At 44.6% G+C, this 16112-nt stretch overlaps 1 protein-coding gene across 3 annotated transcripts in view; it reads left to right on the top strand.

Annotated features, from left to right (window-relative positions):
- Positions 1–16112, top strand: part of LOC126258990 (leukocyte tyrosine kinase receptor-like) — a 717375-nt gene that overhangs the window by 288402 nt on the left and 412861 nt on the right. For all 3 annotated transcript variants that reach the window (XM_049955685.1, XM_049955687.1, XM_049955688.1), the window contains exon 2: positions 14305–14512. In XM_049955685.1, the coding sequence (XP_049811642.1) occupies positions 14382–14512 (131 nt within the window). In that variant the 5' untranslated portion in view covers positions 14305–14381. The remainder of the gene's footprint in view (positions 1–14304; positions 14513–16112) is intronic.

Genomic DNA, 16112 nt, shown 5'->3' on the forward strand with positions numbered 1-16112 from the left:
ACACCAGTATTGTGATGACGAATACACGCTTCCAAAGTGCGTTCACCGCGATGTCGCCAAACACGGATGCGACCATCATGATGCTGTAAACAGAACCTGGATTCATCCGAAAAAATGACGTTTTGCCATTCGTGCACCCACGTTCGTCGTTGAATACACCATCGCAGGCGCTCCTGTCTGTGATGCAGCGCCAAGGGTAACCGCAGCCATAGTCTCCGAGTTGATAGTCCATGCTGCTGCAAACGTCGTAGACCTGTTCGTGCAGATGGTTGTTGTCCTGCAAACGTTCCCATCTGTTGACTCAGGGATCGAGACGTGGCTGCACGAACCGTTACAGCCATGCGGATAAGATGCCTGTCATCTCGACTGCTAGTGATACGAGGCCATTGGAATCCAGCACGGCATTCCGTATTACCCTCCTGAACCCACCGAATCCATATTCTGCTAACAGTCATTGGATCTCGGCCAACGCGAGCAGCAATGTCGCGATACGATAAACCGCAATCGCGATAGGCTAGAATCCGACCTTTATGAAAGTCGGAAACGTCATGGTACGCATTTCTCCTCCTTACACGAGACATCAGAACAACGTTTGACCAGGCAAGGCCGGTCAACTGCTGTTTGTGTATGAGAAATCGGTTGGAAACTTTCCTCACGTCAGCATGTTGTAGGTGTCGCCACCGGCGCCAACCTTGTGTGAATGCTCTGAAAAGATCTGTGTGCATATCACAGCATCTTCTTCCTGTCGGTTAAATTTCGCGTCTGTAGCACGTCATCTTCGTGGTGTGGTAATTTTAATGGCTAGTAGTGTATGTTTCATTACGTCTATGTATTACGTATGTAATACGTTTCTGCTTTCTTTACAGTGCACTTATAGTTTCATTTTATGTTAAGTGTTTGTTGTATTCGAGTATTTCCCCCGTCAAAGGATCGAGTCCTCCCTCGGGCATGGGTGTGTGTGTCGTCCTTAGCATAAGTTAGCTTAAGTTAGATTACGTAGTGTATAAGCTTAGGGACCGATGACTTCAGCAATTTGGTCCCATAAGACCTTACCAAAAATTTCCAAAATTTTTAATTCCAGTATACGTTTTATGATGCTTTTTACACACACAAATAAAAACCACTTAAATACCTGGCTCGTTCTCGAGCAATATATATCCTTGCCAAACTGTTAAATCCTGCCTAGTCGTCGAATATGGTTTGTCTAGGCAACCTGCTTTCTCGGTTCGCTAGACAACATTCAAACAAATTGTATTAATGAGTTTTATTACTAAATGAGCAATTACAAAATTTAACTTTGTTTTACACAGAAGTGTCACAAGCGAAGGGCGACATGCAAAATAAGCAAGGTTCCTCAGTATAAACAATCCTAATACAAGCGAAGTAATACATTGACGTTTCTGTTCAGGTCGCTACACTTGAAGCTTCTCTTCGACTGGGCCGCGTCCAGTCGGCGCGGCGCTTATGTCCTCTTCGCATAGAGGCCGCGGCTGTCGCGTTGTCGTCCTGGAGAGGGGTCGGTCAGCGTGCTATTGGCTGACGTCTTGTCAGAGCTCTCTCTGCTCTATCGTTTCCGACTGGCGTGCCGGCGTTTGATTTCTTGTTGCCTTTATGCCCTACTAAAACGCATCAAGAAAAATTCGGCACAATTTGTTATATTTGTTAATAGTCAAATGGTTCAAATGGCTCTGAGCACTATGGGACTTAACTACTGAGGTCATCAGTCCCCTAGAACTTAGAACTACTTAAACCTAACTAACCTAAGGACATCACACACACCCATGCCCGAGGCAGGATTCGAACCTGCGACCGTAGCGGTCGCGCGGCTCCAGACTGTAGCGCCTAGAACCGCCCGGCCACCCCTGTTAATAGTCGCTTCGTATTCTTCGAGAGTGCTGCAGTATCAGTGTTATTGTTATTCGTGCTAAGTAGCGTCGTCGGACGATGTTGTGAAGGCCACCTTCGAACGCAGCCGGTAGAGATGTCGTGTATTTAGAGCAGAGTTTGAGGAACTGGGGCCACCGGCCGACTGCTGGCGCTCTGCCCTGGGCCGCGGCCCACTTTGCGCCAGATGACAAGCGTTGTCGTAGCGCCCACCCTCTGCTACAAATGTCGTCTTTTTCTCGAAGCGTTTACCAGCTACTGTCTCTCACAATATCGCTTTCCTCGTTGTCATCTGAATTATCTCTGATCATCTCTTAAGGGTATACGAGTATGTGTAAAAATGTGAAACCAGTCTTCAACAAATATAGGCAGGTTTACATACACTGAGATGAGAAAAACATGGGGTACTTCCTAATATCTTGTCGGACCTCTTTTTGCCCGGCATAGAGCAACAACTCGACGTGGCATGGATTCAACATTTTGTTGGAAGTCCCGTGCAGACGTATTGAGCCATGCTCTCTCTATAGCCGTCCACAACTGCGAAACTGTTGCCGGTGCATGATTTTGTACACCTCTCGATTATGTCCCATAAATCTTCGATGGGATTCATGTCAGGCAATCTGGGTGGCCAAACCATTCGCTCGAACTGTCCAGGATGTTCATCAAACCAGTCGCTAACAATTGTGGCCCAATGACATGACGCATTGCCTTCCATAAAAAATGCCATCGGTGCTGGGGGACATGAAGTCCATGAATGGCTGCAAGTGGTCTCCAAGTAGGCGAACATAAACATTTATAGCCAATGACCGCTTCAGTTGAATCAGAGCGATCCAGTCCACTCTATGTCAATACAGCCCACACCACTATGTAGCCACCACCAGCTTGCACAGTGCCTTGGTGACCATTTGGGTCCAATAGCTTTGTGGGGTCTGCAGCAAACTCGAACCGCAGGCATCAACTCTTACCAACTGAAACGGGGGCTCATATGACCAGGCCACGGTTTTCCAGTCGTCTAGTGTCGAACCGACATGGTCACGAGCCCATGAGACCCGTTGCACACCATGTCGTGCTGTTAGCAAAGGCACTTGCGTCGGTCGTTTGCCGCAATAGCCCATCAATGCTAAATTCCGCCGCACTGTCCTAACAGATACGTTCGTTGTATGTTCCACACTGACTTCTGCGGTTACTTCATGCGTGTTGCTCGTCTGTTAGCACTGACTATTCTACGCAAACTCCGCTGCTCTCGGTCGTTGTCCGTGGTGAAAGGTAATACCTGAAATTTAGCAGTCTCAGCACATTCTTGACACTGTGGATTTCGGAATATTGAATTCCCTAACGATTTTCGAAATGGAACGTCTCATGCGCCTAGCTCCAACCACCATTTCGTGTTCAAAGTCTGTCAGTTCCCGTCGTGCGGCCATAGCCATGTCGGAAACCGTTTTTCGTGAATCACCTGAGTACAGATGACAGCTGCGCCAATGCACTGCCCTTCTATACCGTGTATACGCAATATTACCGCCATCAGTACACGTGCATGTTGCTATCCCATGAGTTTTGTCAATTCAGTGTATTATAATTGCTACGTTTCCGCGATTAAACCGCAGAACCGAATTTGATGAAATTTGGTATGGAGATAGCTTGAACCTCAAGGAAGAACGAAAGCCACTTTAGAAAGTACAAAAAAGACCCCTAAGCGGGTGAAGTAGGAAATGGAACACGTTTTTTCGTACCAGATCATCGGCTCGAAGATTATTCCTCGACAGTGCATTTGCAATGTTTACTCTTGCGCGAGTTTCTGATGTATCAAAAAAAATTTCTACACCAGCGGCGAAGCTGGACAGTTTTTACGACGAAATATTGTGGAGTAACAATAAAAATCCGAGATAAGCCCAAGAACTGTATTTAAAACTTTATGTCGGAAAAGCCTTAAGAAGCATTATTCAAGTTAAAGTGTGGTTATGGTGTCTTGGCTTTCTATGTGAAATGTAGATATTGGACGCGGGACGGTGAGACAGCCACACAAAAAGAACACGAGAGCGACCCGTAACTGGACTTTTACTTACAGAACTTAATACATTAAGTATACAGTTAATAGCATTTGTTTTAGGAAATGACTCGCAAACATAAATCTGATTTAGTTGTAAGAGAGCTAGAGCTAAGAAAGTTAATCGAAACCAACAAACCTCGGTGCAATGTCACATTCTCCGGAACGTCATACGGCGTTAAGAGCTAGAGAGACTTTAGAACACCCGAAAGCCCGTCGCATTTTAGACGTTGAGCGTCAACTATCTCTTATTACTTCTGAGACGCTTGAAGACTCACAACGGTGGCATCATTCAAATGTTGTAGGACAAAGAGGGAGACATCTTGCCTTCACAGTTTAAAACATCGCAATATCCACTAAAAATTGCTTTTGGAATGACTATAAACGAAGACCAACGGCAAACACTGCAAGTTGCCTGTGTGCCTTTACAAAATCCGCGTTTTTCTCATGGGCAACTATGTGGCATGCTCACATGTGCCCAACCCAAAAAATCTTTACGCCCTTGCAAAAGGAGGCAGGACCAAAAACGTTGTTTATGAAACCCTGCTCAGTTAAGATCGTGCAATAACAAATTCATAAGAAAGAGAAAAATGTAGCATTTAATGTACACTGCCGGGGAAAAATCAGAGAGGTTTGCAATTCACTCAAGGTTCAATGTTACAACAGTGCATATGGAATACATTTGCAGATCAATACCGCAAGAGGGTCTGAGGTACCATATAACACCCACGTAAGTACGTGGTGCCGTCCGGGGTGGCCGAGCGGTTCTAGGCGCTCCAGTCTGGAACCGCGCGACCACTACAGTCGCAGGTTAGAATCCTGCCTTGGGCATGGATATGTGTGACGTGCTTAGGTTAGTTAGGTTTAAGTAGTTCTAAGTTCTAGGGGACTGATGACCTCAGGTATTAGGTCCCATAGTGCTCAGAGCCTAAGTATGTGGTGTAGTCTCCACGGGCTGCAGTGCAGGTGCTGACTCTAGCATCAAGCTGATGGCACAGATGGCGAATACTGCCCTGGGATACGTTATGCTATATTTGTTCACGTCTGGAACGACACATCACCTACCTGTTGCAAGAACGGCAAAAGAACAGCTCTAACAACATTCTGCACGTACCGCGCGCTGGTTAGCGTCCCCTCCAGAAACACCAAATGTAAACGAGAGTGGTAGCTTATAGCACCACAGACTATAAAGGCTGGGATGGGACCAGTGTGTTTTGGAAGAATGCACTCTACGAGACAGTGCTCGCCAGGTCTACGTCGTAAGCGCAAACGAACATACCTTCGTGCAGGCAGTACCTGCTTTCATCGCTGAAGACCACGGCACGCCATTCCATCTTCCAAGTGACCTCTGACGGCACCAGTCGAACCGTGCACGTCGTTGCTGTGGCGTTAGTAAAAGACCGGGCTAGAGGTTTGAGTGTCCGTAGTGCCACTGCTAATGACCGGTTCACAACAGCTCGTACTGACACGTCCGGGCTCAAAAGTTCTCTTATTTGTGCTATGGCAGCTGTCCGATTTACCACAGCTGCCCTTACAATGCGACGATTCTGGCGGGCGTCTGTGCTACGTGGACGTCCAGAACCTCGTCTACGGGTATGAGAATGCTCACGTGATAACTGATACCAGTATCGTTGCAAAACCTGAGGGAGCACGTCCAGAATGTGTCGCAGTTTTCCGCAAGGACCATCCTGCCATTCAGAAGGCTGCAATTTTACTTATTTTCAACATGATCAGTTGGCTGTAGAAAGCAGAACGATACGGAAAGCATAGGGGATCCGTTATTAGAGTCAAACCGAGCTTTAGGAGACTTGCAATCAAACAAGGCGGAGTTAATGAAGTTATTGGGGGAAGTGCCAACGACTATACCAGCTCGTGTGCAGAGTCTATATGACTGAAGAAATATCATCAGACTTTTGGAGAATATCATCCATACAATTTTGAAGCTAGCAAGGATAAATATATGCGAGAACCATCGCACAGTCAGCCCAACAGCTCAGCCATCAAAGTCGATGACAGAATAATATAGAGAAGAATGGAGAACAAGATCAAGAGACGATCTTTTTGACTTTCGGAAAGGTAAAAGCATCAAAAAGGCAGTTCTAAAGTTGCGATTGATAATAGAAGCAAGACACATTCACAGGATTTATCTACCTAAACAAAGCGTTCAATAGTTTAAGGTGGTGCAAGACATTCGAAATTCTGAGAAAAAAAGGAGTAAGCTTTAGAAAAAGAGACGCAATATAGGCCTACGATTTGTACAAGAACCGAGGGGAAAGAATAAGGACAGAAGATCAAGAACGAAGTACATTTCAGTCTATTCATCTACAAAGATCCGAACGGGAACATCTCTCTGTGAAGTCAGGATAGCTACTGGGGACCTACGAAGCATCATCAACGCTAGTAAAATATTAGTAGAGTTTATTCATTTATTCTCAAAATTTACAAGGCGTCGTTCTTCTGTGCCAGCCTTAGTTGTCGCTCATTCCGTTGTCTGTCCAGCTCCGCAGATACACATGAAGGCGAGGTTTAGCTACGGCTGTGCTGTAGCGGATTTCCAGCTAGCGGGTGTCGCCATTGCCCAATGCGAAGTGGTCTTGGGCTGGCTGCTGGCGTGTCCTCGGTCTCACTCCGAATTCTGCAATGACCCTTGATGAACCATCCGCGATGTACATGGTGTCGATAGTCGATATCCTCCTTGCTATCTGGTAGGTTTCAGCACCTGGAGAAGTCTGAATGTTGAACAGGAATGTGGACTCCAAGAAACTCTGTTGCTGACTTCTGTGTTGAAGTTCAGCACCCCATGATGCGTTGTCAGAGGACAGTCAATTCCTCCATCAGTAGGTGATACGCGGCGAGCAGCATGAAGTTCATCAGGTGACTGCCATGATTCCAAGTACATCTTTGGCTAGTTCATAGACTGTGATGGAGCATAACACATAGATTGATTAAGTATCATAATTGTGGAATGGAGTGCTATTACTTTGAATACCTTTGATACCAATGATCAACTCCTAAAGAGAACTGGAGAGCTGGGATATATAGAGGGAGCTAGTGTGAGGCTATGAGGCACGACTCAGTTCGTAATGCGCGTATGTGTCCTTCTACATCTACATCTACATCTACATCCATACTCCGCAAGCCACCTGACGGTGTGTGGCGGAGGGTACTTTGAGTACCTCTATCGGTTCTCCCTTCTATTCCAGTCCCGTATTGTTCGTGGAAAGAAAGATTGTCGGTATGCCTCTGTGTAGGCTCTAATCTCTCTGATTTTATCCTCACGGTTTCTTTGCGAGATATACGTAGGAGGGAGCAATATACTGCTTGATTCCTCGGTGAAGGTACGTTCTCGAAACTTCGACAAAAGCCCGTACCGAGCTACTGAGCGTCTCTCTTGCAGAGTCTTCCACTGGAATTTATGTATCATCTCCGTAACGCTTTCGCGATTACTAAATGATCCTGTAACTAAGCGCGCTGCTCTCCGTTGGATCTTCTCTATCTCTATCAACCCTATCTGGTACGGATCCCACACCGGTGAGCAGTATTCAAGCAGTGGGCGAAGAAGTGTACTGTAACCTACTTCCTTTGTTTTCGGGTTGCATTTCCTTAGGATTCTTCCAATGAATCTCAGTCTGGCATCTGCTTTACCGACGATTAATTTTATATGGTCATTCCATTTTAAAGCACTCTTAATGCCTACTCCCACAAAATTTATAGAATTAACTGCTTCCAGTTGCTGACCTGCTATATTGTAGCTAAATGATAAAGGATCTTTCTTTCTATGTATTCGCAGCACATTACACTTGTCTACATTGAGATTCCATTGCCATTCCCTGCACCATGCGTCAATTCGTTGCAGATCCTCCTGCATTTCAGTACAATTTTCCATTGTTACAATCTCTCGATATACTACAGCATCATCCGCAAATAGCCTCAGTGAACTTCCGATGTTATCCACAAGGTCATTTATATATATTGTGAATAGCAACGGTCCTACGACATTCCTCTGCGGCGCACCTGAAATCACTCTTATTCTGCTATATTCAGTTAACAGATTGTTAACTTCTGTGTCAGTTCCTCACTATGTACTCTTGTGAAAGAGATAGAGTTTCTTGCAAGACGTCTTACAGGCTAATGAGTACGCTTGTCTCATTTCGTTTGGTTTTCTGTTGTAGTCTCCTTTCTGCTGAATGTGAATCCTCACTTGACAGGCAGTGTCGTAACGTGTCGACGACCTGACACACCTGCGACGTAGTGGCTTGCTTCCTGATTATGCCCCTGTCTCGGGATTGCCTTCAGTTTGCCTGTGGTCATTTGAATGCGCTTCAATGAAAATTTACTAATTTCTACCCCTTGCTCTTCTGAGCCAATAGGACAATGAAGTAGCAATGATGGAAATAAAAGAAAGGATCAGCAGGGGGATTAAAATCAAGAGTGAAGGGATATCAGTTGTGTCGTGAATTGTGGCGCATTCGTCTTTTCTGCCGCTGGCGGTGGGTGTTCGAATTGATTAAGCGACGTAAAACGCGAGAGGTCGCGTGTGGAGCACAGCAAGTGCTTGGAACACCACCGCCAGTAGGCGGCAGGCAGATGCGGTGGAACGGTGGCTGAGAGAGGAATCGGCTGGCGAACGGAACTCTTCTGGGAGCTTGTGGGAGGAGGGGGCAATGAACCTCTCCTGGAGAGACGAAGCAGGAACGTGTGCGGGGCAGCGAGGCAGTCTGGTGGACGACCGGCCGATATTGGCAGGCGTCTGCTGTCAACACGGGCAACGTTCTGGCTGGAGCAGCGGACCGTGCTAGGCTTCGCGAATCCAAACAAATGTAGCACATCCAGCAGTGAAGAGCCGGTTGCTGCGGCGTGTTTTCGGGTACGACTCAGAAGAGTGTGTGTTTGTTGTGATAATTCTGGCTGTAGTGCATACGAGTGAGGCAAGTGTGGCCTACTTGACTTGCCTTTTAACTATGCGGTGTAACGCAAGGAGGCTGATGATGGGGCAAGTGTATTCACTGAAGGAAGTGTGCCAAGTGAAAATTAAATTGTCATTGCTTCTGGATTTCATTGCTTTACCGTTCTGATTTTCTGAGCGCTGTTGGGTCCATTGTGAACTCTGTCTCTTGTTTTTCTGTTTAGTATTAAATAGAGTGTTGGCTTTCGTTGGGCATATTTGGTATTGGATTTTGAGGTGAGATCTGTTTTTAGGTGTCTCGTTTCTTTCACTACGTGTTGTGTGATCTGTGTATCTTAACTCATGACTTTGTGTTGTAGCCTGAATGAAGTTAGAGGGTCTTGTATACTGATATTCTGTCTGTTGCGCTTTAGGTATGAATGCGTTATTACATTGTATATTCATTTGTATTCCCTTATTATAAAGCTGTTTGATTCTATTGGGGCAAATTATCAAAATTGTATTGGTTCATAAGTCGGATTTTGTTATTCTGAGTGCCGAGTTCTTTGGTCTTTGTTTATTCTGCACGTGCTCTGGATTGTTCAAAAAAATGGTTCAAATGGCTCTGAGCACTATGGGACTTAACAGCTATGGTCATCAGTCCCCTAGAACTTAGAACTACTTAAACCTAACTAACCTAAGGACATCACACAACACCCAGTCATCACGAGGCAGAGAAAATCCCTGACCCCGCCGGGAATCGAACCCGGGAACCCGGGCGCGGGAAGCGAGAACGCTACCGCAGGACCACGAGCTGCGGACTCTGGATTGTTCATACATATTAATAATCTGAATTACATTTACTAAAGAAATTGTACGAACACCCCCCCCCCCCCAATCCACTTACCACTCACAACATTCCCTGTGCCACACCATTATAGTATTTGCTGAAGATATTGCTATCTCCAGTGGAAGTGAAGAAGATTTGCAGAACCTGTTGAATGAAATGTACAGTCTAATATGCATAAAATATAGGTTGAGAGTAAACCGAAGAAAGGCGAAAGAAATGAGGAGTACTATAAATAGGATTAGGGGAAGGCATGACATCGAAATTGGTGACCACGAAGTTCAAAAATGTTCAAATGTATGTGAAATCTTATGGGACTTAACTGCTAAGGTCATTATTCCCTAAGCTTACACACTACTTAACCTAAATTATCCTAAGGACAAACACACACACCCATGCCCGAGGGAAGACTCGAACCTCCGCCGGGACCAGCCGGACCACGAAGTAGACGAATTTAAAGAATACTGGTATCTTGAAGACAAAATAACATGCGATGTACGAGGCAGTAAAGACTTAAAAAGCAGATTATCACAGGAAAAGAGGACATTCCTGGCCAAGAGAAGTCTGCTAGCATCAAATATCGGCATTAATTTGAGGAATACATTTCCGAGACTATACATCTGGGGCAATAAATCGAGGCGTTTGAGATGTGGCACTACAGAAGGATGCTGAAAATTATTAAGTAGACGGAAAAGACAAGAAATGCGATGGGTCTCTACAGAAAAGGCATGAGAAAGAGCACATGGAAAACTCCGATAAGAAGAAAGGACCAGATGATGGGAGGACGTGTGTTAGGACATCTGGAAATAATTTCCACGGTATTAAGAGAGATCTGCAGAGGGTAAAAACTGCACGGCGAGACAGGGAGTGGGATACACCCTACAAGTAACTGAGGACAGTCTGCAACTGCTGCTCTGGTCGGTGCAGGAAAGGAATTAGTTGCGGCCGCATGAAACTAGACGAAAGACTGACGAAGAAAAGGCTATTTAGCTAGCCGAACTGTAATGCTCTTGCCATTCCTTGCTTTCCTCCAACAGTAGCGGCAGAGGTATTGCTTTCCAAAGTTTCATACTGAACACATTGAGTGTATCCCTCCTAGAAGCAGAAAACATGATTCATCAGGCAAAACTATATGTCTATACAAAATTAGCAACAATCCAACATGATGTCAGATGTAAAGTTACTAGTATCACGTAGTGAAAAGCTTCCTCAATGTACTATTTTAAGTCATCTGGGGCTGTTGATTTCGTGACATAAACATGACTCTATAGATATCTTCATAAAAAGAAATTTACTGGTGTTATATTGGGAATCTACAAAGAGGACTGATAGAAGAGATTGAGACGATCCAACGAAGACAATATGTTTTGTCACTGGATTGTTTGGTCCACGTTACAGCGATGATCAACAAGCTCCAGAGGCAGACGCTACAAGAGAGGCGTTGCGCATCGTGGAGATGTTTACTATCGAAATTTCGAGGGAGTATGTAACCTCCCCCTTACTAATCGGCCTAGTCTGCTTGCGATATAAAATATGACCGTGGATCGCGTGTATACCTAATGGAATTTTTCTAATTGGATAGGGCCACCTTTCGCGAAGAAGTAATACCGATAAGTAGGGGGAAACTGTACAACCGATCTTTCTGATAGAAAAGTCTACTAAAAATAAAAAAGTAATTAAACCGAACAGGGCTACAATTTGGAAAAATGAAAGTTAATTTGTGCATTCACTCACGAACAACACTGGACAGAAAAGGGGTACCAATGATCATGAATCCAAAAGTTACGCTAATGAACGAAAAGGAAATAATTACGGTCGCCAGCCCACTAGGGCGATTTACATCCAAAATCCTGTACAAGATGATGGGAAAGAAAAACATTTATTATTAAACACTGACGTGGCAACTGAAGGTTGTCACTTTTTTTTACACTAATTTTAAGTGAGTATGTAATGATAAAGAAAACTGAGAAGTCACTTTTACGTTAAGTTTGTCATTAAATTTTGAAAACCCCGGCGAGGTCAGGGATTTTCTCTGCCTCGTGATGACTGGGTGTTGTGTGGTGTCCTTAGGTTAGTTAGGTTTAAGTAGTTCTAAGTTCTAGGGGACTGATGACCATAGATGTTAAGTTCCATAGTGCTCAGAGCCAGCCAAATTTTGAAAAAGGCAATCGAGTAATGATTTGAAAATATCCACTTAAACTGTACGTTAGTATTGAACTTCGTTACGTGAACAATGACTTTCAGAGACCTCAACATAACGTCATCAAAGAAATTTAGAGAAAGGCAAGCACTTTTTACTTTGCAGCTACTTAATTTTCAAATTGGATTTCATATTATTGTCTGAACAGCTGAGCCTTTTTTACTGACTTGAACAGAAACAAATAATAGAATACGTACCAAACTAAATAGCCATATGCTCCAAGTTGTATGTAAAATAAATAGAACTTCTGCACTCTTAATTTGTGCATTTTCTATAGATTTGGATTTTTTCCAGTGATAGATTCTCAAACTTCAGTTAGCATATAAGGAAAAAAGGGAACAAGGACCATGCTTGGTAACAATGTCTGGGGACAATGAGGACACAATCGCCCTGAATTTAACTGATTATTATTTAAATAAAGTTCATTAATCAAATCACGTTCAGTTGTGCTGCTGGGTTAGCCGTTAATTCTTTCTACCAATGAACAGTTTTACTTCAGTGCGACGAAACTCGGATCCGACGACGAATCTGTGTTGCTGGAACTGCTGTTGTTGAAGTCAGTAGCATCTTGTGGGGCCACGGCTAATTACAGGAACGGGCAATTGCAATTAATACAGCCTCTTCCGCCCATCCACTGTCCTTCCTCCTGCTACTAGTCATCTGGCCGGCGCGCGTACATGATGCCGCCGAAATGGTACACTCTACTGCGAGAGCGTTAACACCACACCGCTCTGCGCAACAAGCCCCTACCCAAAGATTTTACAACGTACAAGCACTGCTATTATCGTTTCTAGTCGATGCAAATAACAATTCCTTTGGCTTTTTCCCAGAGCTTGTCCGTTTCACCGTAGAACACAGATAAATACAATGAAAGGTCAATAGACTTTCACCTAAATGTACATATACAGTGAATCAATGTCCTTACTTATTAAACGAAAACATTTAAATTACAAATATTTACATACAATTCAAAAAACAAATTATACGTCGGTAGCAGGTGCCATGCATCGTGGATTTTCGGTGTTACAAGTACATTCTGGGAAGAATCGAACAACATATTACTTCCTCCCACATGCGTCTCGCGAAACCAGAAAATTCGAGAAATTAGAGCTAATACACATACTTACTGACAGTCAATCTTCCCACGCACCATTCGCAAATGGAACATGGAAGAGAGGGTTAAGTTAGTGACAACAGAATTACCCTCTACCACACATCGTCAAGTGGCTTTTGGGGTGATAATGTAGACGTAAACATAGTCGTTTGATGTGTATGAGATGTTTTTCCACGTCAAGTTCCGTGTCAGACCAAACCTCGCGTGTTTCTACATTTCCACCTGCATTGTATAGGTCAGTGTAAGGATATATTCTAAAATCTAACCAAATATGAATTCAAACAGCGCGTCGAGGAAGTTTGTCGCTCCGTTACATCAGCAGCTTTACATCTTAAATGTATTCGCAGTTGCGAATATGGACAACCATCAGCAGTATAATCGAATGACGAAAATTTGTGCCATACCTGGACTCGGACTGAGATTTCCCGCTTATCGCGAGCGGTCGCCTTACCATTAGGCTATCCGAGCACAACTCACGGCCAGATAAAATTTTGATACATCGTCAACCACCCGTCTACAACTTGCACTCGTACATACATATGCATATTCCCTCACAGGGAACACATTATAATAGAAAGTGGCTTGCCGGTGTCAGCGGATAAATACGATATTCCAGTGTTTGTATTGTTTCAGAAGTACGATGCAAAGTTCCTTCGGATGTGCATATCCACTTTTACATATCGTCCACAGGCCGTTTGGAAGGCGCATCCATTTGTACATTCAGGGAAACGGGCACTCATTTGAAAACCTCATTTAAATGAACATTTCGCCATCAGAGCATCAATCTGAACACAACTGACTATTTGCAGAATGTTGCATCCACCCCCAGAACTCTGAACGATTCTAGCTGCGTAATGGAACTGACGGAAATTTGATTTAAACTGATTTGTGCACGGTTGGTTTAAATACATCAGCCATATGATAGAAAAAGCATTTCATTTAAAAAATTATAACTCGTTCTGTAATTGCCTCAAAAATAACGAAACAAACTATTTTCGTAATCCGCAGAAAAAGTAAATTTCTTAAGTATAGAATCTGACAGGGCCCACAACGATGATCTGAAGTAATATTTAATTTTTTGCAGTTTCAGCTGTTTCTTAGCGCCACTGACATTAATGCCTGTGTCGTTCGTCTTTTCAGTGGTGCGAGAAGTGAACTGAGGCAGAACTTCTGACCTTCTTTCCTAAAGGGACGAAATCATTGCGTAAATGTGATCATAAGTAACGATACATGGGTATAATGTTACAAATATATAGTGTCTAAAGACAGCCGAGTATATTGCGAATGAGTGTCTGCAGCCTTCAGATACTGACGTGGACTCTGTGCGCAGGACACTACCTGCTGGTGCAGAGCCGCGGGGGCCCGCCGCTGGAGTACCTGGTTCGAAGCCCGCGCACGCCCAGCACCATGCAGCGCTGCCGCCTCCACCTGTGGCTGCACATGCTCAACATGGACGACGGCCACTTCAAGGTCGTCATCGAGAAGGACGTCAGCCCCGCCGTCATCGTCATCGATAAGCGCGGGAACTCCGACAACGCGTAAGTCTGCACATGTTTATGTGACACACGCAATGCCTCTAAATCCCTAGCTATTAAATAACTCACTCCACAGTTTGTACTTTCGTGTGTACAATGTATTCCACCTGTGAAACTGAGGTATTACACTTCTGAATCCTCGACAGTTTAGTTCAGTGGTTTATTTATTCTCAGTCAAAATGGTTCAAATGGCTCTGAGCACTATGGGACTTAACATCTATGGTCATCAGTCCCCTAGAACTGAGAACTACTTAAACCTAACTAACCTAAGGACATCACACAACACCCAGCCATCACGAGGCAGAGAAAATATTCTCAGTCCCAGCGATCTCTCGTTGTGATATGGAACCGCAGTGCTGGTGGGCAAAACTTAAGAACGAGAATAACTTTTGCATAATGTGTCGCTGCTAAGTAACACAGCTCGATGAAACTTGAGCCGTACGTAGAAAGAACTGCTACAGTACAGTACACAAAGTAGCTGAAAGAAATACCAATGAGACGAACAGAAATAACACTTTTACTCAAAGACAATAATTATACTGAAGTCCCAGAGTTTCAGAATAGTCCCCAGGACATTGAAAAAGGCAGGAAATGATTTTTAATACAGCGTGTGGTCACTTCGAAAGGAAATTCATGCTCTGTGACGAGCTCCGATACTGGATGGTAAGGAGTTGTTGTGGTAGGGTGTTCCGTTCCTCCACTAGTGCAGTTGAATACTGTCAGATGGTCGTTGATGCGTGCTTTTGAGCTGCGGTATGTCTCCCTAACGCATCGCATACCTGCCTGATGGGATTCTAGTCGGAGGAACAGGCAGACAAGTCCATTTTTCGAACATCCTCTCGTTCCAAGAGCGTCTTCACCTGCGCTGTTGAATGCGGTCGCACGCACTATCATTCATAAAAAGGAAGTCAGGTCCCGAATGCAGCCTGAAAAGTAGCAAGTGTTACAATAACGTTGGCTGCTGAGTGTAACGTGTTCATAGAAGATCTGGAGGTCAGTACGCCCATCCAACATCAAGCCTCCCCACGCCGTAGCACATGGAACACCAAAACGATCGTGTTCGCTTTCGTAGGTCCATTATGTACTCTCACCTCTCACCACATGAAGGCATTAATGCACTCAGGAACATTGTCGGTCATGTTTGTTTTAGTCGTCTAGGTGTTATGGCGTGTGGTGGCTTAATGTTGCAAGGACATTCTGACGTCCAAATCTTTGAACACGGTACAGTCAAAAGTCAACGCTATTGTGACACTGTACTCCTTCCCAGGTACTTCTTTTCAGGGTTGCATTTGGCCATGACTCTATTCTTGTGGATGACAAGGCGTGACTGTATAGAACAGCGCAAGTGGAGGAGCTCTTGGAACGAGAGGATATTCGGTTAATGGACTGCTCCGCCCGTTTCCCAGACTTAAATCCATCGAGCATGTGTGAGATGCGCTGGGGACATGTAATGCAGCACGTCCAAATGCACCAACGACCATCTAGCAGTTGTCAACCGCGCTGGTGGACGAATGGAACGCCCTACCGTAAGAACTGCTTACCAACCTTATGGCAAACGCGGGAGCACGCTGCAGGGAACGCACCGTCGTCCGAGGTGGCCACA

Source organism: Schistocerca nitens, chromosome 1 (genome assembly GCF_023898315.1).
Source record: "Schistocerca nitens isolate TAMUIC-IGC-003100 chromosome 1, iqSchNite1.1, whole genome shotgun sequence".
NCBI classification, from domain to species: domain Eukaryota; kingdom Metazoa; phylum Arthropoda; class Insecta; order Orthoptera; family Acrididae; genus Schistocerca; species Schistocerca nitens.